Source organism: Callorhinchus milii, unplaced genomic scaffold, assembly GCF_018977255.1.
Source record: "Callorhinchus milii isolate IMCB2004 unplaced genomic scaffold, IMCB_Cmil_1.0 Scaffold31, whole genome shotgun sequence".
NCBI lineage: Eukaryota > Metazoa > Chordata > Chondrichthyes > Chimaeriformes > Callorhinchidae > Callorhinchus > Callorhinchus milii.
Genome location: NW_024704772.1, coordinates 3,317,606 through 3,342,528, shown reverse-complemented (window position 1 = coordinate 3,342,528; position 24,923 = coordinate 3,317,606). Strand labels below are relative to the sequence as shown.

The 24,923-nt window shown below is 49.5% G+C and overlaps 2 protein-coding genes across 5 annotated transcripts in view; one reads left to right on the top strand and one right to left on the bottom strand.

Annotated features, from left to right (window-relative positions):
- Positions 1-1,358: 1,358 nt before the first annotated feature.
- Positions 1,359-13,509, bottom strand: LOC103191038 (extracellular serine/threonine protein kinase FAM20C). Of its 4 annotated transcripts, none has more exons than XM_042345003.1 (11): positions 12,933-13,509; positions 12,336-12,511; positions 10,810-10,888; positions 9,513-9,605; positions 7,911-8,026; positions 7,201-7,381; positions 6,600-6,709; positions 6,030-6,111; positions 5,208-5,267; positions 4,158-4,390; positions 1,359-1,914 (listed from the first exon to the last, which is right to left on the bottom strand). In XM_042345003.1, the coding sequence occupies exons 1-11, from the start codon at positions 13,454-13,456 to the stop codon at positions 1,874-1,876; spliced, it is 1,695 nt and encodes a 564-aa protein (XP_042200937.1). In that variant the 5' UTR covers positions 13,457-13,509; the 3' UTR covers positions 1,359-1,873. The 4 variants fall into 4 exon arrangements, with proteins under 4 accessions (XP_042200937.1, XP_042200935.1, XP_042200938.1 ...); XM_042345001.1 differs by having other exon boundaries at positions 1,359-1,805; positions 12,933-13,498; XM_042345004.1 differs by lacking the exon at positions 4,158-4,390 and having other exon boundaries at positions 1,359-1,805; positions 12,933-13,496.
- A 697-nt stretch (positions 13,510-14,206) lies between these two features.
- Positions 14,207-24,923, top strand: part of LOC103171688 (protein FAM227A) — a 20,256-nt gene continuing 9,539 nt past the window's right edge. The window contains exons 1-5 of the mRNA XM_042344945.1: positions 14,207-14,218; positions 14,934-15,063; positions 15,716-15,826; positions 16,227-16,345; positions 17,464-17,572. Of these exons, the coding sequence (XP_042200879.1) occupies positions 14,207-14,218; positions 14,934-15,063; positions 15,716-15,826; positions 16,227-16,345; positions 17,464-17,572 (481 nt within the window). The remainder of the gene's footprint in view (positions 14,219-14,933; positions 15,064-15,715; positions 15,827-16,226; positions 16,346-17,463; positions 17,573-24,923) is intronic.

Genomic DNA, 24,923 nt, shown 5'->3' with positions numbered 1-24,923 from the left:
AGGCGCCTGGTGCTTCTGATGTGACCATTGTTTGTTTCTCCTCCGGCACACGTACAGGTAAACAAAAACCAAATAAAACGTCGCTCTATCAAGATTCGAGCGATTCCATCTACGTGCTTGGCCAGCGAGCTGCTGAACTCCAGGCGCAGCCCACACTCCGACAGGAAATGGGGGCACGAAACTCAACGATCACTTGCGATTTTTTTCATGCAGGGGAGCGTCCCAGAAGTTGCTCTGGACAGTGGCGGAGTCGGACCCCGAGCCGCGGGGAGAGGGAGGGGGGGGGAGGTGACCGTCAGCACAATCCAAATCTAGGAGTGGGGGAATGATTGGTTCAGGGGATTTTTGTTTGGTCGGCTGCGTGTCCGACACACACGGAAACCCGTCACCGTGACCGGCCGCGTGTCCGACGCACACGGAAACCCGTCACCGTGACCGGCCGGGTGTCCGACACACACGGAAACCCGTCACCGTGACCGGCCGCGTGTCCGACACACACGGAAACCCGTCACCGTGACCGGCCGCGTGTCCGACACACACGGAAACCCGTCACCGTGACCGTCCGCGTGTCCGACACACACGGAAACCCGTCACCGTTGCTTAAGAGTCTCCAAACCAAATGAGAATTCCCCACAGACCCCCCACACCCGGAAACCCCAGAGAGAGATGGTCGGAGTGGAATGCGCTCTCTTTCTCTCTCTCTCTCTCTCCCTGCTCACCTAATTCCGGAGAATATTAGGCGTAGGTTGTCAAGAGCCAAGGCTTGGAGGGGGGGGGGGGAGCCCAGAGTGTGCGTTGGGGGGGGGGGGGAACTGCTGGAGGCTAACCAGCTAAACCCACAAAGCTTGCCATTGAGAGCGCTGTCTGGCAAACTTGTTTCACGTGTCACTTAACAGGAGTGACACCTGATATGACAAGCCTGAAAGTGTAAGAATTTAGAAGCGATTTTCTTCTTAGAAAACGTCCTTCTGAATTAGAGGGCTTCAAAATTTAGCGATTTTCCAAAATTCTGCATCTTAAGACAAAATGGGTTTCAAGGCTAACACGGGGCGAAATATTCAGCCGGGGCGAAAGCTTTGGCCAGTTTCCTTACTCCCGGTTTCCCAGCAGTGAGTAGGAACCCGGTTGTCAGCCGATTGGCTGATCGCTTTCCGGGGGTAATGATCCCTTAAACAACAACAAAAATTTGGTCACTCAATCTGCCACGTTGTGCCCACAGTCACTCCACTTTACAGCGTCTCCTGTGACGCGCTTTGAGACGTCTCGAAGACGTGATGAGGCGCGGGGTCAAACGCAGGGATTATTATTACTGTATAAACACAAGGGCGCAGATTTCCATACTGTAGACTAGAGAATGATAAGTTACAATGGCCTTTATTGTACGGAAGTCACAGTCACTGATATGTCTCGGTGTCTGGCAGTCAGGAGCTGGAAACTCCTCTCTTGCTCTGTGTCTCACTCTCAGGAGCTAATTCTGGAGAGTTAGTCTTGCCGTTAACTAAGATGGGGGTGAAAGGGCTCTGTGGTTTCACAAGATCTGATCGAATGTTTTGGAAGAAACATGACTCATGAAATGGAGAACACAGGGTTTCTCTCTCCCGGTGACTAATCACTGGTTCCTGACGTTAGGAATGCTTATTCTCTTGCAGTAAATTGTTCAGTGAGATAAGGAGTGACTTTTCCACCTGGCCTGTCTCGTGGGGATAGATATGTTGTGGGGAAACGAGACAATTTCACTGACCGCTGAGCGAGTTGGGCATCCGTTTGCTTTGCTCCGCATCCTCTTTTTTGGCAGGGTTTTGTTTCTGGCGCAAGACATCAAGTAAACAGAGAACAATAAAAGAACAATCCTCGCGTTTGATACAGTGCCTTTTCATGGTCGTTGAGACGTCTCAAAACGCTTCGCAGGATGTGCTGCAAAGTGAAGTGACTGTGTATTTTGTGGCCGAAACTCGTTGGCCAATTGCGCACAGCAGTTGCGGACTGAGTGACCAAATAATTATTTTTAAAGAATTAAATGCTTGAGTACCCGTGACTGTGCGGGTGATTACGTCCTGGAGCTCAGTGGTTAGAGCGCTCGCCGCGCAAGCGAGAGGCCCTGGGTTCGAATCCTGGGCACGGCAAAACCTTAGGCAAGTTTCCTTACTCCGCGCACACGCCTCAGTTTGCCTGGCAGTAAGTAGGAACCTGGTTGTCAATCGATTGGCGGATCGCTTTTCCGGGGGTAATAATCCCTCTAAAAGAATAATAATTCAGTAATGATTCTGAAGAATACAGAGTCATTTGGGGGAGTCAGTCCACGACTGGGTGTGTGCGTATCGTGATGGTATAGCACATCCACCGCACATTTGAATGTGTCTTTCCTCCCTTTTTGTTTGGTCAGCGGGGTGTCTGACACATGCGGAAACCCATCACCCATGCTTAAGAATATCCGAACCCACCCGGGAATCTTTCAATCACCAACCACAAACATTTCGCAAAGCAAAACACAAGAAGACATTGCCAAGTTGCCACCTCCAGCCCAGCCATGAATGGTATCAATGCTCTCTGCTCCTCCTGTCTGTCTCACTCAGGGGTTTTACCCGGTTACACTCCACCAGTTACCCCCGACGCACCCTCTGGGCTCCCCTCCCCACCCCAAGCCTTGGCTCTCGCCAACCTGCGCTTAATACTCTCCGGAATTAGATAACCAGGGTGCATTCTTCCAGGGAGAGAGAGAGCGAGCACATTCCATTCCAACCATCTATCTCTGGAATATCCAGGTGTAGGTGAGATGTGGGGAGTTCTCAGTTGGGTTTGAAGACTCTTAAGCCACGGTGATGGGTTTCCACGTGTGTCAGTCACACGTGGGCAGAAACAAGTCTCACTCAGGCTGATGTGTGGGGACTTGGATGAGGATACTGCCACCTAGTGCAGTTACCGGAGACTGGAATAATCTCGGCAGTGAACGGACCCACCGCTTTCATCATGGAAGGTGAATGGCATTGTGTGATTGTTTTGGTCAACCAGGTGCCCACATCAACAACAACACATTACATTTACACATCGCCTTTCACTTCAGGATGTCCCAAGGCACTAGACAGTCTGGGATTTGGAACCGAGCTGGGGGTTGGATCAGGATGGGTGGAGGTCAGGGAGATAGTGGGGGTAGGAGGGTGACTGAAGGAATGCTAGAAGAGCAAGGTCTTGAGACAGACCTTATAATAATAACCGTCCTTACATTTAACGCAGCATCTCATCACGTCTTTGAGACGTCTCAAAGCGCTTCACAGGATACACTGTAAAGTGAATTGACTGGATATTTTGTGGGCAAAACGCGGCAGCCAATTGCGCACAGCAGTGTCCCCACAAACAGTCGTGGATTGAGTGACCCTATTCTTATTTTTTTTTGAAGGGATTATCACCCCCGGAAAAGTGATCCGCCAATCGACTAACAACCGGGTTCCTACTTACTGCGCGGCAAACAGGCGCGTGCGTGGAGTAAGGGAACTTGCCCAACGTCTCATCCTACCCGGGAATCTGTGAAGCGCTTTGAGACATCTCGACAACGTGATAAGGCGCTATGTCAAATGTAAGGTTTATTATCATTTCTATGGTCACTGACCATTGCCTCCCCACACACTGGACAGCCCCCACCACAGACAGTCCCCTCTACTCTCGTAGTCACCCCCCAACCCAAACCACACCTTGGATAGCCAGCCACATAATATTATTTTATAAGGCTTATTATTATTATTATCATATTCCACTTCACTGCTTTCCTGCTGTTCAGAAGAGATTTGAACGGAGGGAGCGGACAGGTCGATATGGAGTTAGCTGGTGGGGGATGCGAGGCCGTGGAGGGCTTTGAAGGCAAAGACGAGGATCTTGAACTCTATCCTCGGGGGATGGGGAGCCAACGGAGCCGGGCGAGGATGGGGGTGATGGGGTCACGGAGCCTGGTGCGGGAGAGGACACAAGCTCTCGGAGTTTCGGATAAGTTTCTACACAGAGCAAATGCTGTCTCCTCACCACTCTCTATATTTCTCCCCCACAACACGAGCTTAGGGTCCATTCTCTCAAGACAGAATCAGCCGTAACGTGAAATAAAACTCAACGAAGGCTCCCGCCACCTTCCCTCCGCCCAAAGCCCCTCCCCTCCTCGCTGGGCTACAGACCCCCAACATGGTCTCCAAGGTCATCCTCCACCACACTGCCCACTCCCAGACGTTCGATGCAGTCCTGGGTGGTCTTGAGGACAATCTGTAGCCTGCGATCCAGAGCCAGTAGGTGGGGCTCGATGAGAATGGGATCCATCCTGTCTCTGCTCAGGGACTCACGCATCACATCACTGAGCCGGTATCTCTCTGTGGCCAGCAGCTGGAGTCGGGAGTACGTACTCCTTTTTATCCTGAAACAGGAACCCCAACATAAAGGATGACAGTCACTCCAGCGGGTCCTGTAGCTCAGTGGTTAGAGCACTCGCCTCGCGAGCTGGGTTTGATTCCCAGGCAGGTCAGGGAGAAACGTTAGGCACGTTTCCAGCATTGCGCCCGCCCGCCCCCACGCACGCGCACGCCTCTGTTTACCCAGCAGTGAGTAGGAACCCGGTTGTTAGCTGATTGGCCGATCACTTTACAGAGGGAAATAATTCTTTCAAATTAAAAACAAAAATAATAAATCGGTCACTCAATCCATGACTGTGCGCAATTGGCTGCCACGTTTCGCCCACAAAATATACAGTCAATTCACTTCACAGCGGATCCTGTGAAGCGCGTTGAGACTTCGCGAAGATGTGATAAGGCGCTGTATCAAATGCGAGGATTATTATTATTACTATTATTATTTGCTGAGCAGACAATTGCGCACACAGGGTAGTGACCAAATTATTATTGCCGAGGCTCGAATTCTTGATAGCCAGACTCTGGTAACTGTAATAATAAAAGCAATAACAATAACAATAATAATAGTGATGGCGGGTGGACCTTGACAACAGTTTGAAGGGCTCTGTATAAATATACAAGTTTTCGTTGTATCTCATCCCACTCTACTGCTCACTTCCTATAACCTTTAACGTCCTGGTTTGTAAGAATCTGTTCGATTTCCCTTTGGGAATTTATGGAAAGGCGTTCGGCAAAGAATTGCACAATCTGTAATCGTCAGGGAGAGAGTGAGAGAGAGATAGAGAGACTGAGAGAGAGAGAGGTGGGGGGAAAGGGGATGTGTACCTGCAACACTGCTGGAGAGGAGCCAGGATGGATAATTCATCATACGAGTGCCTCCCAAACCTTAGAACATGACCAGAAAGTGATGTGTTATAATCATGTTGTATAATAATCTGTGTCTGAAGGTCAGCCTGCCAGGCTCAGTGGTAGCGCTCTCTCTCTCTGTCCCTCTGTCTCTGTCCCTCTGTCTTTGTTCCTCTGTCTCTGTCCCTCTGTCTCCGTCCTCTGTCTCTGAGTCAGAAGGTTTGTGGGTTTAAGCCTCACACGTCAGGACTTGGAATCACAGTCTAAGCTGAGGCTCCAGTGCAGCGCTNGGGGGGGTTTCATTGTCGGAGACACCGTCCCTTCGGATGAGACGTTAAACCTCACCCCCCGTCTGCCTGTTCAGGGGGACGTTAGAGATCTCTCGCTGCGCTGAGGGGGGAAGAGAAGGGAGTTTCTCTCTCTCTCTCTCCCCCCGGTGTCCTGGCCGACAATCCCCGGGATAAAATTGGTCGCTCACTCCACGACTGTTTGTGGGGACGTCGCTGGGGGCGCAATTGGCTGCCGTGTTCCGCCCACAAAACACAGTCAATTCACGTTACAGTTGGTCCTGTGAAGCGTTTTGAGACGTCTCGATGATGTAATTAGGCGCTGTGTCAAGTGCAAGGATTATTATTAATCATTATTATAATTTATTATTATTGGTTGTTATTATTTGTTTTGTCTTATTTGTTATTATAGCCCTCTGTGATTATTATTAGGATTATTAAAGCCCTAAGTGATTATTATTATGATTATTATTATGATTATTATCGCTCTAGGTTCTGTCCAGAAGCTGCTCACCCTCTGCCATTGTCCAGGTGAATGAGGAAGGTTTCGTTCTCAAACTTCTGGAAGGTCTCATAGTGATGTCGGTCCATGTTCCCTACAGAGGCCACAAAGCAGGAGACAGGGTTAGTTACTTGAGCGGAGAGACAGATAATAATAATCATTTTATTCGATATAACGCCTCCGCCTGAATCTACTGCAACACTAGCATAGGGCAGTCGAGGATATACTTTTTTTAAAAATTGGGTCACTCACTCCACGACTGTTTGTGGGGATGTCGCTGGGGGCGCAATTGGCAGTTGCGTTTCGCCCCAAAAATACACAGTCACTACACTGGACAGTGTATCCTGTGAAGCGCTTTGAGACATCTCGAAGATGTGATAAGACGAGGATTATTGTGGTTATATACATTTCGCCCACAAATATACAGTCAATTCACTTTACAGCATATTCTGTCTTAGAAGACATAAAAAATGCTAAATCAAATGCAGGGATTATTATATTATTATTTGTACACACACCACTCACAACACTCGTGCATTCACACACAGACACTGTCACACACACACACAGTCGTGCTCTCACCCATCAGGAAGTCCAGGATGGTCATGTCTATGACCTCGAGCAGCCGAGTCCCTTTGTCATACGGAGGCGTCTTTTTGACATGAGCGCAGTAATCTGGATTTATCTCCCACCTGAAATAAAGAGCCCGAGAGACAGACAGACAGACAGAGAGAGAGACGGTGACACACAGTGTCTACAAATTATAATAATAATCTTTGCATTTGATACAGCGCCTCATCACGTCTTCGAGACTTCTCAAAGCGCTTCACAGAAATACTCTGTAAAGCGCAGTGACTGTGTGTTTTGTGGGCGAAACGGGGCAGCCAATTGCGCACAGCAGCGACCCCACAAACATTTGATTTATATGTTTTTTTATTGAGGGATTATTAACAGGCGCACGTGTGTGTGTGTGTGTGTGAGTGTGTCTGTCTGTGAGTGTGTGTGTCTGCGTGGAGTAAGCCCAAGGTTTCACTCCCTGCCCGGGAATCGAACCCAGGTCCTCTCGCTTGCGAGGCGAGTGCTCTAACCACTGAGCTACCATCATCCTACTCTTCCCCTCCCTCCTCCCCCCACCCCACCCCACCACACACACACACACTCCCCACCCCCAGTGCCCTCTCACTTGGCCTTCTTCCTCTCATGATAGGAGCGTCTCCAGGGGTTCCTCCAGGTCAGTCTCTTGGAGAGCTTGATGTCGGGCAGGTAGGCAGCCATCGAGCCCTCTAGTGCATTGGGCTTCCCGCACAGCGCGTGCTCCATACTGCAGTAATAGGAACAGTCGCCGTAGAAGCACACGTTCTTTGCTGCAACACAAGAACATCATCACACTCTCTGCTCACGAGGCAAAACCCCGCGGACGCTGGAAATCTGGAGTCCTGTAGCTTAGATGAGGAGGGTCTTGAGACAACAACTTGCGCTTATATAGCGCCCTCCACGCAGGGCGGCGACTCAGAGCACTTAACAATGGCGGAGACTGACTCCGAGCCGGGGGGTGGGTGGGTGGGGGGGGGGATAGACCGGCCTTGAAGGAGGCTAGGGACGGGGTGAGGCGGAACTCCGGGATGGAGTTAGAGAGAGCATCTCAAAGCGCTTTGCAGGATACACTATAAAGTGTGGTGACTGTGTATTTTTTTTTGCAGGCTGAGAAGGAAGATAGTATCACACAGCTGGTGGGACTAACCACTCACTCGTACTCATGTGGGGGTGGGACAAGTGAGTATATACACCCAACCGCCTCACCCCCCCCCCCCCACCCCCTTCGTGATGAGCGGACTGAAGTCCCAACCCACTCGCTCCCCCACCCCCCCGCACCAGCCACCCCTTTGCCGGTACCGGGCGAGATGAAGAAGGTTTTCTCCAGCTTGCGATCGCTGGTGATCTCTCGGATCTCCTTCACCATGTTGACAAGGCGGCCTGCCACCGGTGGAATACGCCGGAAGTCCAGGATCCTGTCAGAATAGAGAGGAGACGGGAGCTCAGAGGGCACCTAGCCTTGGGTCAGCCCCCCCACCCCCAATCACCTCCCTACCGCTCTCTCCCACCTACTTACACCCCAACCCACTACCCACTACCTCCGCTCGACTGGCTCCGGCCTCCTGCTTGTCCCTTGTGCCCCCCGTTCCATCATCAGCAGCCGCGCTTTCAGCCACTACGCAACGAAACTCTGTCACGCTCTCCCTCAATCCCCCCGTCTCTCCCAACGTTTCACTCCAGTCCGGGAAGCGAACCCAGGTTCTTTCGCTTGCGAGGCGAGTGCTCTAACCACTGAGCTACGGGACTCCACAAATCCACCAGCTCCCGAATTAAGCACAGGATCCGGATTTGGATCCAGGAAGACTTCTGTGTTGTGGAACTCTACCTCAGCAAGTCCTGGAGTTAAGGATGAATGCATAACGGATACAGAGAATGAGTCGCAAATCCTGAAGCCAAGAGGGAAAAGGAACAAGCAAACTGTCTCAGGATGAGATCAATAGGCTACCTAGCCTGATCAAAGCTCCTTTGAAGTCAGAGGATGTTGACAAGACACTGTTTGGGTATAAACATCCCAATTTATATCAGCACCAAAGAAGATTTAAAAAAAGATGATGCTAAATAGAGAGGCATAAAATATGCTTGTGGGAACTTGTGCCTAAATGGTCAATAGGAACATTCGCCTCACTATTCAAGGAATATCTGAGAAGCATTACAGATAATAATAAACCTTGCATTGATATAGCGCCTTTGGGACGTCTCAAAGCACTTCACAGGATACACTGCAAAGTGAAATGAGTGTGTATTTGTGGGCGAAGTGAAGCAACCAATTGCACACAGCGACGTCCCCACAAACAGCCGTGGATTGAGTGACCAAATTATGTCTTTTATATTAAAGGGATTATTACCCCCGGAAAAGCGATCCGCAAATCAACTAACAGCCGGGTTCATATTTACTGCTGGGTAAACAGAGGCGCGCGCGTGTGTGTGTGTGTGTCTGTGTGTCTCTGTGTGTGTGTGTGTGTGTGGAGTAAGGAAACTTGCCCAACATTTCGCCCCCTGCCCGGGAATTGAACCGGGGTCCTCTCACTTGCGAGGTGAGGGGTCTAATCCCTGAGCTCCAGGGACTCCACTGACCCGGGGGTTGGGGGAGGGGAGGTGACGTCAGGCACGGTCGAAGAGGAAGGTCGTCAGGCGCGACCTGAAGATGGGGAAAGAGTTAGAGAGTGACAGAGTTTTGGGGGCGCAGTGGCTGAAAGTGAGGCCACTGATGGTGGAACAGAGGGGGAAGGAGGGGTCGTGGCGGAGGTGGAGGAAAGCTGTCCTGGTCAGGGACCGGGTGTGGGGTAAGAAGGTGTTCTGGCAAACAATCCTCAAGACTGGAGTGGAGCAGAGAGTGAGTGGGGTATGTGTGTGGGGGTGGGAGGGAGAGTGTGGGGGTGGGGCGGCACAGTGACCGTTTACCTGTCCAGGTGAAAGGCAGCAATCTCAGCCGTATGACGCTCAAAATCAGAGAAGTAGAAGAGATCGCCAGACGTTTCCTGTTCCCGGGTCTGCCTGTGAGAGAGAGAGAGAGAGAGAGTAAAAACAGTCACTAACACACCAGAACCTCTCACAGCTCCTCACACGGGTGATTTCAAGCGCTCTAGACGCCATCGATTCCTGGGAGTTTCCTCACTCCACACGCCTCTGGTTACCTCGCAGTAAGTTGGAACCCTGTTGTTAGTCAATTGTTGGATCACTTTTCCGGTGATAATAATCCCTTCCAAAAAAAAGTGTGAATGGCGCTATAATAATAATCCTTGTATTTGATACAGTGCCTTATCACATCTTCGAGACGCCTTAATTTTCCAACAATCCTTTCTGCCTGAGAACAGACTTGATTCTTTTCCCAGACTTTTTTTTTTGTGTGGTCAAACATATTTGAGCCAAGTGCTAAGTGGTGGCTAAATATAGAAATAATCCTCGCCTTTGATACAGCCCCATATCACATCTTCGAGACGTCTCAAAGCACTTCACGGGACACACTGTAAAATATAGTGACGGTATATTTTGTGGGCAAAATGCGGTAGCCAATTGCGCACAGCAGCGTCCCAGAAACAGTCATGGATTGAGTGACTAAAATTATTTTTTTTTTTCGGAAGGGATTACTGTCACCGGAAAAATGAACCAACAATCGACTAACAACAGGGTTCCAACTTACCGCGAGGTAACCAGCGGCGTGTGGAGTGAGGAAACCGGGAATCAAAGCCAGAGGGAGGTGGGAGATGACCGTAAGCACGATCAAAATAATAATAATAATCCTTGCATTTGATATAGCGCTTTTCACGTCGGGAGGACGTCCCAAAGCGCTTCACAGAACACACTGTAAAGTGAATTGACTGTATATTTGTGGGCGAAACGCGGCAGCCAATTGCGCACAGCAATGTCCCACAAACAGTCGTAGATTGAAAATGACCAATTTATTATTGTTTTTGGTAAAAGGAAAGTCTTTAGGTGGGATTTGAAAGTGGGGGCGGGAGGGAGAGGGCAAAGTGGAGGGGTTGAGGGAGAGAGTTTCAGAGTTTCAGGAATAACACTCTTTGGCAAACGCCGGATGTAGGGCATGAAAGAGAGCTTCAGAATGGGCAAAGATTGCACACTGTCGCTGTGAGCTGGAGGAGTAATCAGGGAAGGCGATAGGGTCAGTGTCGGACAGGGGGCAGTGTGAGGGTTAGGGCTCAGGGCGGGGACGAGGTTTGAGTCTCACTCACTGACTTACTTCATTGGTTTAAACAGGACTTTGCCATAGTTCTCGAGCGTCATCACCAGTTTCAGCTGCGTCCCACCGTGCTTCTGAGCTGAAATAGAGCAGGACTCGACAAGCTGAGACCACAACTAGATCCACATAAGGATTCACTAGCACAGCAGTGGGAGAGGGCAGGACGCTATTTGAAAAGAGAAGGGAGTTTTTCTCTCTCTCTCGGTGTCCTGGCCAACAATCCCCCAAATAAAATCGGTCACTCACTCCACGGCTGTTTGTGGGACGCCGATGTGCGCAAAAGGATCCCGTGTTTCACCCACAAAACACACAGTCACTTCACTTTACAGTGTGTCCTGTGAAGCGCTTTGAGACGTCTCAACGACGTGATAAGGCACCGTATTAAATGCCGGGATTATTGGAGCACATTGATGGTGGGACCGTGACACTCTCTGGCCGAACGTGGGTACTGCAGAATGCAGAACCTTGTCCTTGTATTTGACAGGTCAACCATAGACCATCTCCGTCGGTGACTGCTGCCAAGTGTAGTGACTGTGTCTTTGCAGGCAACTGCAGGAAGGTCCCACAGACGCACAAGAGGTAAGCGACCAATTTTAATTGGGTGATTGGAGGCGTGAAGCTTGGCAACTCTGACAGTGTTAGACGATTGGCAGATCACTTTCCAGGGAGTAATAATCTCTCAAAAAAAAACAGCTGTGGTTTGAAGCCCCCATGTCAGGATTTAAACTCACACAGTCTAAGCTGAGGCTCCAGTACAGCGCTGGAGGTGTGTTGCATTGTCGGAGATGCCGTCCTTCGGATGAGATGTTAAAACCTCACCTCCGTCGCCTGATTTATGTTAAAGATCATTCTCTCTCTCTCTCTCTCTCTCTGTGTCCTGGCCAATAATCCCCCAAATAAAATTGGTCACTCGCTCCATGGATGTTCATGAGACATTGCTGTGCGCAAATTGGCAGCCGCATCTCACCCACAAAATGTACAGTCACTCCACTTAACAGTACGGCGCTTTGAGACACCTTGACAACTTGATAAGGCGCTATATCAAATGCAAGGATTTTGTATAATTCTAAGGTAACACCTGAAGTTGGAGTGTGACTAACAGGTAAGAAAAATGCATTTGATTTAGCGCCATATCAAGTCGTTGAGACGTCTCAAAGCGCTTCACAGAATATACTGTTAACTGAAGTGTCAGTCACTCCACATTACTGGGGAGTCCTGTAGCTCAGTAGTTACAGCACTCGCTTCGCAAGCGAGAGATCTGGGTTAGATTCCCAGAGGGCGAAATGTTGGGCAAGTTTCCTTACTACACACCCACACGCCTCTGTTTACCCAGCAGTAAGTTAAGTAGGAATCCGGTTGTTAGTCGATTGGTGGATCGCTTTTCCAGGGGGTAAATAATCCCTTCAAAAATAAATAAATAATAATAATAAAAAATGGGTCACTTCAATCCAGGACTGTTTGTGGGACGCTGCTGTGTGCGATTGGCTACCAATGATATACATCGATATATAATGCTATATTCTCACCAACCCTGACGATCTTCATGGTCCCGAGTTCCTGCAGTAAGGTCTCGATGTGGGGATTGTGGCGCGAGTACAGCTCATAGCGGTTGATCCCCATGTGGAACTTCATCCAGTTGGGATAAGTGTCAGCCGGACTGTCACCCGCCAGTAACACATACTCCAGCTCCTCCATACTGACCCTGATACGGGAGGCGAAGGTGAGCAAACATGGAGTTTGGTTTAGATCAGAGCAAAGCAAACCCCCTCCCCCCTTCTCTCCCCTTTACATGCGCTCCAATTATCTCTCCCCCCACCCCTCTTCTCTCTCCCTCTCCCACCTCTTCTCTCCCTCTCTCCCCCCTTCGCTCCCTCTCTCCCCCCTTCGCTCCCCCTCTCCCCCCTTCGCTCCCTCCCCTTCTCTCCCCTTACCCTCTGCTCTCCCTCTCCCTGCTCTTCTCTCCCCTTCTCCCCGCTTCTCACTCTCTTGCTCCCCCTTCTCTCCCCCTCTTCTCTCCCCCCTTCCTCGTAAGAGGCGCTGTGTAAATGCAATTTGTTTGTACAGGAGTTCAGTGTGTGTATTGCACTCGTGTCACAGTCAAGGCAGCTCAGTGTGTTACTCACCAGTCCTCATCGTCGCTGCTCTTGGGCCTGAACCTTTCCCTCATGTTGACAGTCAAGAGTTTGTCGTCTGTGGACAGGGTGGGACCGGGCAGGTTGTAGAGCGGATGTTCAAACAGGGCTGCAAGCTTGGATCCCTTGTAGGTGGGAGCCGCTCTCTGGGGCTCGCGAGAGAGGTCCTCATAGAGCCTGGTACGCCTGGCATCTGAAGCTGGTACCTGGAGAGGTCGGCTGGCATCACTGGCTCTATCCAGGAGCTGTGAAGCATGACTGGACAACGACTTGCTGGCAAAGCTCTGGAGCTCCCTGTTGGTCGGGGATTTACCCGCCAGTGCCTCCCTGGCTCGAGCCTCTGGAACTGGGATCGGCTGGACATACCCGAGCCCTCCGCAGCCGCTCTGTGGCAATCTCAGGTCCCTCAAGACGAGTAGGGCGATCAGCAACTGAACCGCAAAGCTGGTGAGAACCAGGATCAATATCAACACCTTTGATTTCCACAGAATGACAATCGACATGTTGCGGCACATCTCCCGACAAGTCACTGAGGGGAGGGAGGGAGGGAGGGAGAGAGGGAGGGGAGTAGGAAAGTCAGGTAGTTGATTTCACGGACCCAACCAGAAGCTATAATTTTGACGTTCGCTCAACCAACAGCCGTGGGTCACTGCAACTTCTTATCAAACTGCAAACATCAACTCAGCCAACTGTCCCCACTTGACAGCTCAGCTGGAAACCTGTCATGATAACAAGTAAAACAACCCGATTGCAAATCACAGAATCCTAGAACCTTACCAGCACAGAAGGAGGCCATTCGGCCCATCGTGCCTGTGCCGGCTCTTTGGAAGAGCTGCCCAATCAGTCCCACTCCCCCGCTCTTTCCCCCAATTTTTCCTCTTCCAATCAATCCAATCAATTCCCTTTTGAATTGGTTTCCACCGACCCTTTCAGGCAGTGCGTTCCAAACCGTAACAACTCTCTGGGTCAGAAAATTTCTTCTTGTTGCCCCTCTGGTTCTTTTGCCAATTATCCTACATGCCCTGGTTACTGACCCACCTACCCACCGGTGGAAACAGTTTCTCCCTATCTACTTTATCGAAACCCCTCATAATTTTGAACACTTCTATTAAATCCTGCCTTAACCTTCTCTGCTCTAAGGAGAACAATCCCAGCTTCTCTAGTCTCTTCACATAACGAAAGTCCTTCATCCCTGGTACCCATCTAGTTGAAGCCCATTCCCTTTCCCGCACCGTGGCAGGGACATTTTAAAAAAAGTCGGTAAAATGTTCGACCTTGTATCGATTGATTAGGTTCACGGGTACAATCGCTGGTCAGATTGACCCAGAGAATATGACATGCTTTCTCCTTCCAAATTGCTGACGCTGCTATGTCTATGTCTGTAAAGCAATTAAGAGATTAAGTGCTTGTAGCATCTGATAAAATTAGACATCTTTTACCTGCATTTCCCCGCTATTTTCTCTATACCCTATGTCAGGGTGGTTCAAAAGGTTGGATGTCCCTGCTCTAAATTCGACCCCCTTCAAACTCTGACCATTGGTAAGGACATGCTCTGTGGTTCAGTCCTTGAAGAAAGGCCAATAGGCAATATGGCTCCAAGATCCATTCCTTCAACTGCTGAAGACCCAGGTTCGATTCCCGGGCAAGGCAAAACGTTGGGCGAGTTTCCTTACTCCACACACCTGTTTACCCAGCAGTTATTTGGAACCCACTTGTTAGTCAATTGGTGGATCACTTTTCTGGGGGAAACAATCCCTTAATTTTTTTTTAAAAAAAACGACTGTTTGTGGGTTGCTGTTGTGCGCAATTGGTTGCAGCATTAAATCCTGTATTTGCCACAAATATTGTGTAGATGCTGCCTGACCCACTGACTGCTCCCAGCGACTTCTGTTTTTATTTCAGGTTTCCAGCATCTGCAGTATTTTGCCTTTTGTGTCTAGGTTTTCAGTGTTTGGTTTCATTGCGTTGTTTCTTGTCTGTTCTGTCCCCCAGGAGTTTGTTGGCGTCCTGAGCCAGGCCACTTACAGCTGTTTCTGTTGCAGTTTCCCCCAGTCTTGGTTGCAGTTCGGCCAAAACTATTTCAAAACTGAACTGTGTGATTTGGTGTACCAGTGGGTTGGAGGTGAGGAAGCACGCGTGCGTGTGTGTGCGTGCATGTGCGCGCATGCTTATACGAGGAAGGATTCAGCTTAGCTAAATTGGTAGCACTCTTGTCTCTGTGTCGGAAACATAGGCAGCGGGTTGCTGCGACTAGAGATCAGACATCTCCCCACCCCCCCATCTCTCTATAGCTTCATCTGTTAAAGGGAAGGTGAGCCGTAGACAGCTACGCAAACGCTGATAGATCTCTCTATCAGTTTAGACCAGGGTGATACAACTGGTGGCCCGCGGGCCGCATCCGGCCCTCAGCAACCAAATGTAGGACCACCCTGGCTTAGATAATGTAATTCCAAATCCCAATGTGGGGGCTTGAACCTACACCCTTCTGATTCAGAGGTGAGAGTGAACCAGGCTGTGTGTGGATATCGAGTGAGAACAGCATCAGGTTCAGCTGTGAAGTAATGCCCTCTATAGTCAGACAACAGTCATCTACTGGGATCCTACTTGAAGAATGGCCATGTGGCTGAGATACCAGAGGGTGCCGGTGGACCTATCCCCCAGACTCAGTTATTGTCCTCAGAAAAGTAATGGTGTAATATTGTCACATCTGTCCACACTCCCTGCTCAGACAGGCATCTGTTGCACGCAGCCTCACTCGCTGTTATCTTGGCCAGGAATCCCTCCGATTGCAGGAATCTTTCAGACCTGGAATTGCGATATTTTGGAACCAGTGGAGCTGAAGGAAACCAAATCGGTAACAAAGGAGAGCAGGCGAAGCAGGAAAGGCAAGCGGGGCAGGGGGAGGAAATGACGGGACCAGGGGTCAAGCGCTGATTATTATTATATGTATTATTGTAATAGGGAAAGTGTAAGTGGGTGTGAGTGGGAATTTAAGAAATATTAAAGTGCATTCTAGTTATAATGGACTGAAACGTCCCTAAGCACTAACTTATGGTGCTCTCATTATTTTAATATCAGATACGTGCATTAAGTGAGCAACTGATATCATAATTACTCTCATAATGTTTAAGGGAGATTGTGGAGCACTTTGAGACATCCTCCTGACATTGAAATAATATCTTATCTCATTCCAGCAATGCACGGGATTGCAGAGATAGATGGACTGTGTTTTGATAGACCACTTCATCTGGGATTGTCCTGGCTAAATTAATCTGTTTCCCACAGGGTTTTCTGTGTCTTTATTTGGTCCTGTTAGTGACAATAACCTAAGGAGTGGATCAGCCTCTTTCATCAACTCAGCAAGCAGTAGTAGGAGACGCAAGAGAATCTTGCCAGGCAGCAGGGTGAGGAAGGAATAAAGATTAAATTGTCTGTGCTAAGTCCCTTGGTTGCTGTTGTTTTCAAGATCCTTGTTCAAGATCCTCTCACTTGTCTACAAATCCTTACAAACCTGACACCTCCCTATAGCTTTCTGACCTGCTTACTCCCCATCCCACCACCCACTGCCTCTGCTCGGTTGGCTCCGGCCTCCTGCTTGTCCCTCGTCCCCTCCACTCTGCCATTGGTGGCTGCGCTTTCAACCACTACACCCCGAAGCTTTGGAACTTCCTCCCCAATCCCCCTGCTTTGCCCCTCCTTATCCTCTTTTAGATCACATCTGAAGACCTTCATCTTTGACCTCGCGTACAGTCACCTCCTACCTCTCCCTGGCTCAGCGTCATGCTCCGTCACTGTTAAACGCTCTGAGACTCTTCCCCACATGAAGGGAGCAATATAAATGTGAGTTCTTGGTGTTGCCGTCGTGGCATCCCGCAGACAAGAACTCAGAGGCCAATTAATTTGATTTAGGGGGTAATTTTGGGGTCAGGAGGAGAATATGAGCCAGGATACCTGGGAGAAAGACTGATGACCCCATTTCAGATGCCACATTTGCCAGCAGAGCCTCAAGCAGTAGTTTCCTAGCCAAGAATCCTCCAGATAACCGGTTACTCACCTCACAGCTATTTGTGGCATTTTGCAAAATGGCTGTCCCATTCGTTTCGATAAAAAACGTCACTAATTACATCTCACGGTAATTATGATAAAGCAAGTTGAGCGTTTCAATGCGATAAAATGCTATAAAAAGGTATGTTTTTTTCTTAGAATGAATTGATAAACCTCACATAAGTTGTAGCAGTTGGAATCATACATTTAATATGACTTATAACGTACATAAGATATAATACAATCAATTCACTTATACATTTAATATGACTTATAACGTACATAAGATATAATACAATCAATTCACTAAGTGCTTAAAGACGTGATAAGGCGCTATATCAAATGCAAGGATATTTATTATATAAACTCTTGAACAGGACTTAGGCAATTATACAATTTGTACAAATCAGACTTGTGCGAGTTTTACTGTGGTTTGCTTCTGATGTTCAACCCTTAAAATCAAATGACCTCTTTTCAGGTTCAGACCCCCCGAGGTACAAAAATCCCATCCAACGACCTGTTTGGAAAAATGATTGACAACGATCTCTGTCCGGTTTATAACAATTCTTCATTCATCATCACTTCTGGTGAGTTGTACGTGGGTTAGTGTCAGTGTGCCCCCTCCCTCGCCTCCTTCCAGGCCTGTCTCAAGCCCCTCCTCTTCGATCACGCCTTTGGTCACCCTCCTACCCCAACCCTCCCCGCCCTCCACCTCTCCTGATCCCAAGCACCAGATCGGGTCCAGATACCTGACTGTCCCCATCGTTCATAGGGACGGGGTGAGGCGGAACTCCGGGATGGAGTTAGAGAGAGCATCTCAAAGTGCTTTGCAGGATACACTATAAAGTGTGGTGACTGTGTTTTTTTTTGCAGGCTGAGAAGGAAGATGGTATCACACAGCTGGTGGGACTAACCACTCACTCGTACACATGTGGGGGTGGGACAAGTGAGTATATACACCCAACCGCCTCCCCCCACCACCACCTTCGTGATGAGCGGACTGAAGTCCCAACCCACTCGCTCCCCCACCCCCCCGCACCAGCCACCCCTTTGCCGGTACCGGGCGAGATGAAGAAGGTTTTCTCCAGCTTGCGATCGCTGGTGATCTCTCGGATCTCCTTCACCATGTTGACAAGGCGGCCTGCCACCGGTGGAATACGCCGGAAGTCCAGGATCCTGTCAGAATAGAGAGGAGACGGGAGCTCAGAGCGCACCTGGCCTTGGGTCGGCCCCCCCACCCCCAATCACCTCCCTACCGCTCTCTCCCACCTACTTACATCCCAACCCACTACCCACTACCTCCGCTCGACTGGCTCCGGCCTCCTGCTTGTCCCTTGTGCCCCCCGTTCCATCATCAGCAGCCGCGCTTTCAGCCACTACGCAACGAAACTCTGTCACGCTCTCCCTCAATCCCCCCGCTCTCCCAACGTTTCACTCCAGTCCGGGAAGCGAACCCAGGTTCTTTCGCTTGCGAGGCGAGTGCTCTAACCACTGAGCTACGGGACTCCACAAATCCACCAGCTCCCGAATTAAGCACAGGATCCGGATTTGGATCCAGGAAGACTTCTGTGTTGTGGAACTCTACCTCAGCAAGTCCTGGAGTTAAGGATGAATGCATAACGGATACAGAGAATGAGTCGCAAATCCTGAAGCCAAGAGGGAAAAGGAACAAGCAAACTGTCTCAGGATGAGATCAATAGGCTACCTAGCCTGATCAAAGCTCCTTTGAAGTCAGAGGATGTTGACAAGACACTGTTTGGGTATAAACATCCCAATTTATATCAGCACCAAAGAAGATTTAAAAAAAGATGATGCTAAATAGAGAGGCATAAAATATGCTTGTGGGAACTTGTGCCTAAATGGTCAATAGGAACATTCGCCTCACTATTCAAGGAATATCTGAGAAGCATTACAGATAATAATAAACCTTGCATTGATATAGCGCCTTTGGGACGTCTCAAAGCACTTCACAGGATACACTGCAAAGTGAAATGAGTGTGTATTTGTGGGCGAAGTGAAGCAACCAATTGCACACAGCGACGTCCCCACAAACAGCCGTGGATTGAGTGACCAAATTATTCTTTTATATTAAAGGGATTATTACCCCCGGAAAAGCGATCCGCAAATCAACTAACAGCCGGGTTCATATTTACTGCTGGGTAAACAGAGGCGCGCGCGCGTGTGTGTGTGTGTGTGTGTCTCTGTGTGTCTGTGTGTGTCTGTGTGTCTGTGTGTGTGTGTGCGCGTGTGGAGTAAGGAAACTTGCCCAACATTTCGCCCCCTGCCCGGGAATTGAACCGGGGTCCTCTCACTTGCGAGGTGAGGGGTCTAATCCCTGAGCTCCAGGGACTCCACTGACCCGGGGGTTGGGGGAGGGGAGGTGACGTTAGCACGGTCGAAGAGGAAGGTCGTCAGGCGCGACCTGAAGATGGGGAAAGAGTTAGAGAGTGACAGAGTTTTGGGGCGCAGTGGCTGAAAGTGAGGCCACTGATGGTGGAACAGAGGGGGAAGGAGGGGTCGTGGCGGAGGTGGAGGAAAGCTGTCCTGGTCAGGGACCGGGTGTGGGGTAAGAAGTGTTCTGGCAAACAATCCTCAAGACTGGAATGGAGCAGAGATGAGTGGGGTATGTGTGTGGGGGGGGGGAGAGAGTGTGGGGGTGGGGCGGCACAGTGACCGTTTACCTGTCCAGGTGAAAGGCAGCAATCTCAGCCGTATGACGCTCAAAATCAGAGAAGTAGAAGAGATCGCCAGACGTTTCCTGTTCCCGGGTCTGCCTGTGAGAGAGAGAGAGAGAGAGAGAGAGAGTAAAAACAGTCACTAACACACTCCAGAACCTCTCACAGCTCCTCACACGGGTGATTTCAAGCGCTCTAGACGCCATCGATTCCTGGGAGTTTCCTCACTCCACACGCCTCTGGTTACCTCGCAGTAAGTTGGAACCCTGTTGTTAGTCAATTGTTGGATCACTTTTCCGGTGATAATAATCCCTTCCAAAAAAAAGTGTGAATGGCGCTATAATAATAATCCTTGTATTTGATACAGTGCCTTATCACATCTTCGAGACGCCTTAATTTTCCAACAATCCTTTCTGCCTGAGAACAGACTTGATTCTTTTCCCAGACTTTTTTTTTTGTGTGGTCAAACATATTTGAGCCAAGTGCTAAGTGGTGGCTAAATATAGAAATAATCCTCGCCTTTGATACAGCCCCATATCACATCTTCGAGACGTCTCAAAGCACTTCACGGGACACACTGTAAAATATAGTGACGGTATATTTTGTGGGCAAAATGCGGTAGCCAATTGCGCACAGCAGCGTCCAGAAACAGTCATGGATTGAGTGACTAAAATTATTATTTTTTTTCGGAAGGGATTACTGTCACCGGAAAAATGAACCAACAATCGACTAACAACAGGGTTCCAACTTACCGCGAGGTAACCAGCGGCGTGTGGAGTGAGGAAACCGGGAATCAAAGCCAGAGGGAGGTGGGAGATGACCGTAAGCACGATCAAAATAATAATAATAATCCTTGCATTTGATATAGCGCTTTTCACGTCGGGAGGACGTCCCAAAGCGCTTCACAGAACACACTGTAAAGTGAATTGACTGTATATTTGTGGGCGAAACGCGGCAGCCAATTGCGCACAGCAATGTCCCACAAACAGTCGTAGATTGAAAATGACCAATTTATTATTGTTTTTGGTAAAAGGAAAGTCTTTAGGTGGGATTTGAAAGTGGGGGCGGGAGGGAGAGGGCAAAGTGGAGGGGTTGAGGGAGAGAGTTTCAGAGTTTCAGGAATAACACTCTTTGGCAAACGCCGGATGTAGGGCATGAAAGAGAGCTTCAGAATGGGCAAAGATTGCACACTGTCGCTGTGAGCTGGAGGAGTAATCAGGAAGGCGATAGGGTCAGTGTCGGACAGGGGGCAGTGTGAGGGTTAGGGCTCAGGGCGGGGACGAGGTTTGAGTCTCACTCACTGACTTACTTCATTGGTTTAAACAGGACTTTGCCATAGTTCTCGAGCGTCATCACCAGTTTCAGCTGCGTCCCACCGTGCTTCTGAGCTGAAATAGAGCAGGACTTGACAAGCTGAGACCACAACTAGATCCACATAAGGATTCACTAGCACAGCAGTGGGAGAGGGCAAGACGCTATTTGAAAAGAGAAGGGAGTTTTTCTCTCTCTCTCGGTGTCCTGGCCAACAATCCCCCAAATAAAATCGGTCACTCACTCCACGGCTGTTTGTGGGACGCCGATGTGCGCAAAAGGATCCCGTGTTTCACCCACAAAACACACAGTCACTTCACTTTACAGTGTGTCCTGTGAAGCGCTTTGAGACGTCTCAACGACGTGATAAGGCACCGTATTAAATGCCGGGATTATTGGAGCACATTGATGGTGGGACCGTGACACTCTCTGGCCGAACGTGGGTACTGCAGAATGCAGAACCTTGTCCTTGTATTTGACAGGTCAACCATAGACCATCTCCGTCGGTGACTGCTGCCAAGTGTAGTGACTGTGTCTTTGCAGGCAACTGCAGGAAGGTCCCACAGACGCACAAGAGGTAAGCGACCAATTTTAATTGGGTGATTGGAGGCGTGAAGCTTGGCAACTCTGACAGTGTTAGACGATTGGCAGATCACTTTCCAGGGAGTAATAATCTCTCAAAAAAAAACAGCTGTGGTTTGAAGCCCCCATGTCAGGATTTAAACTCACACAGTCTAAGCTGAGGCTCCAGTACAGCGCTGGAGGTGTGTTGCATTGTCGGAGGTGCCGTCCTTCGGATGAGATGTTAAAACCTCACCCCGTCTGCCGTTTTTTTCTCTCTCTCTCTCTCTCTCTCTGTGTCCTGGCCAATAATCCCCCAAATAAAATTGGTCACTCGCTCCATGGATGTTCATGAGACATTGCTGTGCGCAAATTGGCAGCCGCATCTCACCCACAAAATGTACAGTCACTCCACTTAACAGTACGGCGCTTTGAGACACCTTGACAACTTGATAAGGCGTATATCAAATGCAAGGATTTTGTATAATTCTAAGGTAACACCTGAAGTTGGAGTGTGACTAACAGGTAAGAAAAATGCATTTGATTTAGCGCCATATCAAGTCGTTGAGACGTCTCAAAGCGCTTCACAGAATATACTGTTAACTGAAGTGTCAGTCACTCCACATTACTGGGGAGTCCTGTAGCTCAGTAGTTACAGCACTCGCTTCGCAAGCGAGAGATCTGGGTTAGATTCCCAGAGGGCGAAATGTTGGGCAAGTTTCCTTACTACACACCCACACGCCTCTGTTTACCCAACAGTAAGTTAAGTAGGTATCCGGTTGTTAGTCGATTGGTGGATCGCTTTTCCAGGGGGTAAATAATCCCTTCAAAAATAAATAAATAATAATAATAAAAAATGGGTCACTTCAATCCAGGACTGTTTGTGGGACGCTGCTGTGTGCGATTGGCTACCAATGATATACATCGATATATAATGCTATATTCTCACCAACCCTGACGATCTTCATGGTCCCGAGTTCCTGCAGTAAGGTCTCGATGTGGGGATTGTGGCGCGAGTACAGCTCATAGCGGTTGATCCCCATGTGGAACTTCATCCAGTTGGGATAAGTGTCAGCCGGACTGTCACCCGCCAGTAACACATACTCCAGCTCCTCCATACTGACCCTGATACGGGAGGCGAAGGTGGCAAACATGGAGTTTGGTTTAGATCAGAGCAAAGCAAACCCCCTCCCCCCTTCTCTCCCCTTTACATGCGCTCCAATTATCTCTCCCCCACCCCTCTTCTCTCTCCCTCTCCCACCTCTTCTCTCCCTCTCTCCCCCCTTCGCTCCCTCTCTCCCCCTTCGCTCCCCCTCTCCCCCTTCGCTCCCTCCCCTTCTCTCCCCTTACCCTCTGCTCTCCCTCTCCCTGCTCTTCTCTCCCCTTCTCCCCGCTTCTCACTCTCTTGCTCCCCCTTCTCTCCCCCTCTTCTCTCCCCCCTTCCTCGTAAGAGGCGCTGTGTAAATGCAATTTGTTTGTACAGGAGTTCAGTGTGTGTATTGCACTCGTGTCACAGTCAAGGCAGCTCAGTGTGTTACTCACCAGTCCTCATCGTCGCTGCTCTTGGGCCTGAACCTTTCCCTCATGTTGACAGTCAAGAGTTTGTCGTCTGTGGACAGGGTGGGACCGGGCAGGTTGTAGAGCGGGTGCTCAAACAGGGCTGCAAGCTTGGATCCCTTGTAGGTGGGAGCCGCTCTCTGGGGCTCGCGAGAGAGGTCCTCATAGAGCCTGGTACGCCTGGCATCTGAAGCTGGTACCTGGAGAGGTCGGCTGGCATCACTGGCTCTATCCAGGAGCTGTGAAGCATGACTGGACAACGACTTGCTGGCAAAGCTCTGGAGCTCCCTGTTGGTCGGGGATTTACCCGCCAGTGCCTCCCTGGCTCGAGCCTCTGGAACTGGGATCGGCTGGACATACCCGAGCCCTCCGCAGCCGCTCTGTGGCAATCTCAGGTCCCTCAAGACGAGTAGGGCGATCAGCAACTGAACCGCAAAGCTGGTGAGAACCAGGATCAATATCAACACCTTTGATTTCCACAGAATGACAATCGACATGTTGCGGCACATCTCCCGACAAGTCACTGAGGGGAGGGAGGGAGGGAGGGAGAGAGGGAGGGGAGTAGGAAAGTCAGGTAGTTGATTTCACGGACCCAACCAGAAGCTATAATTTTGACGTTCGCTCAACCAACAGCCGTGGGTCACTGCAACTTCTTATCAAACTGCAAACATCAACTCAGCCAACTGTCCCCACTTGACAGCTCAGCTGGAAACCTGTCATGATAACAAGTAAAACAACCCGATTGCAAATCACAGAATCCTAGAACCTTACCAGCACAGAAGGAGGCCATTCGGCCCATCGTGCCTGTGCCGGCTCTTTGGAAAAGCTGCCCAATCAGTCCCACTCCCCCGCTCTTTCCCCCAATTTTTCCTCTTCCATTACCTATCCAATCAATTCCCTTTTGAATTGGTTTCCACCGACCCTTTCAGGCAGTGCGTTCCAAACCGTAACAACTCTCTGGGTCAGAAAATTTCTTCTTGTTGCCCCTCTGGTTCTTTTGCCAATTATCCTACATGCCCTGGTTACTGACCCACCTACCCACCGGTGGAAACAGTTTCTCCCTATCTACTTTATCGAAACCCTCATAATTTTGAACACTTCTATTAAATCCTGCCTTAACCTTCTCTGCTCTAAGGAGAACAATCCCAGCTTCTCTAGTCTCTTCACATAACGAAAGTCCTTCATCCCTGGTACCCATCTAGTTGAAGCCCATTCCCTTTCCCGCACCGTGGCAGGGACATTTTAAAAAAAGTCGGTAAAATGTTCGACCTTGTATCGATTGATTAGGTTCACGGGTACAATCGCTGGTCAGATTGACCCAGAGAATATGACATGCTTTCTCCTTCCAAATTGCTGACGCTGCTATGTCTATGTCTGTAAAGCAATTAAGAGATTAAGTGCTTGTAGCATCTGATAAAATTAGACATCTTTTACCTGCATTTCCCCGCTATTTTCTCTATACCTATGTCAGGGTGGTTCAAAAGGTTGGATGTCCCTGCTCTAAATTCGACCCCCTTCAAACTCTGACCATTGGTAAGGACATGCTCTGTGGTTCAGTCCTTGAAGAAAGGCCAATAGGCAATATGGCTCCAAGATCCATTCCTTCAACTGCTGAAGACCCAGGTTCGATTCCCGGGCAAGGCAAAACGTTGGGCGAGTTTCCTTACTCCACACACCTGTTTACCCAGCAGTTATTTGGAACCCACTTGTTAGTCAATTGGTGGATCACTTTTCTGGGGGAAACAATCCCTTAAATTTTTTTAAAAAAAAACGACTGTGTGGGTTGCTGTTGTGCGCAATTGGTTGCAGCATTAAATCCTGTATTTGCCACAAA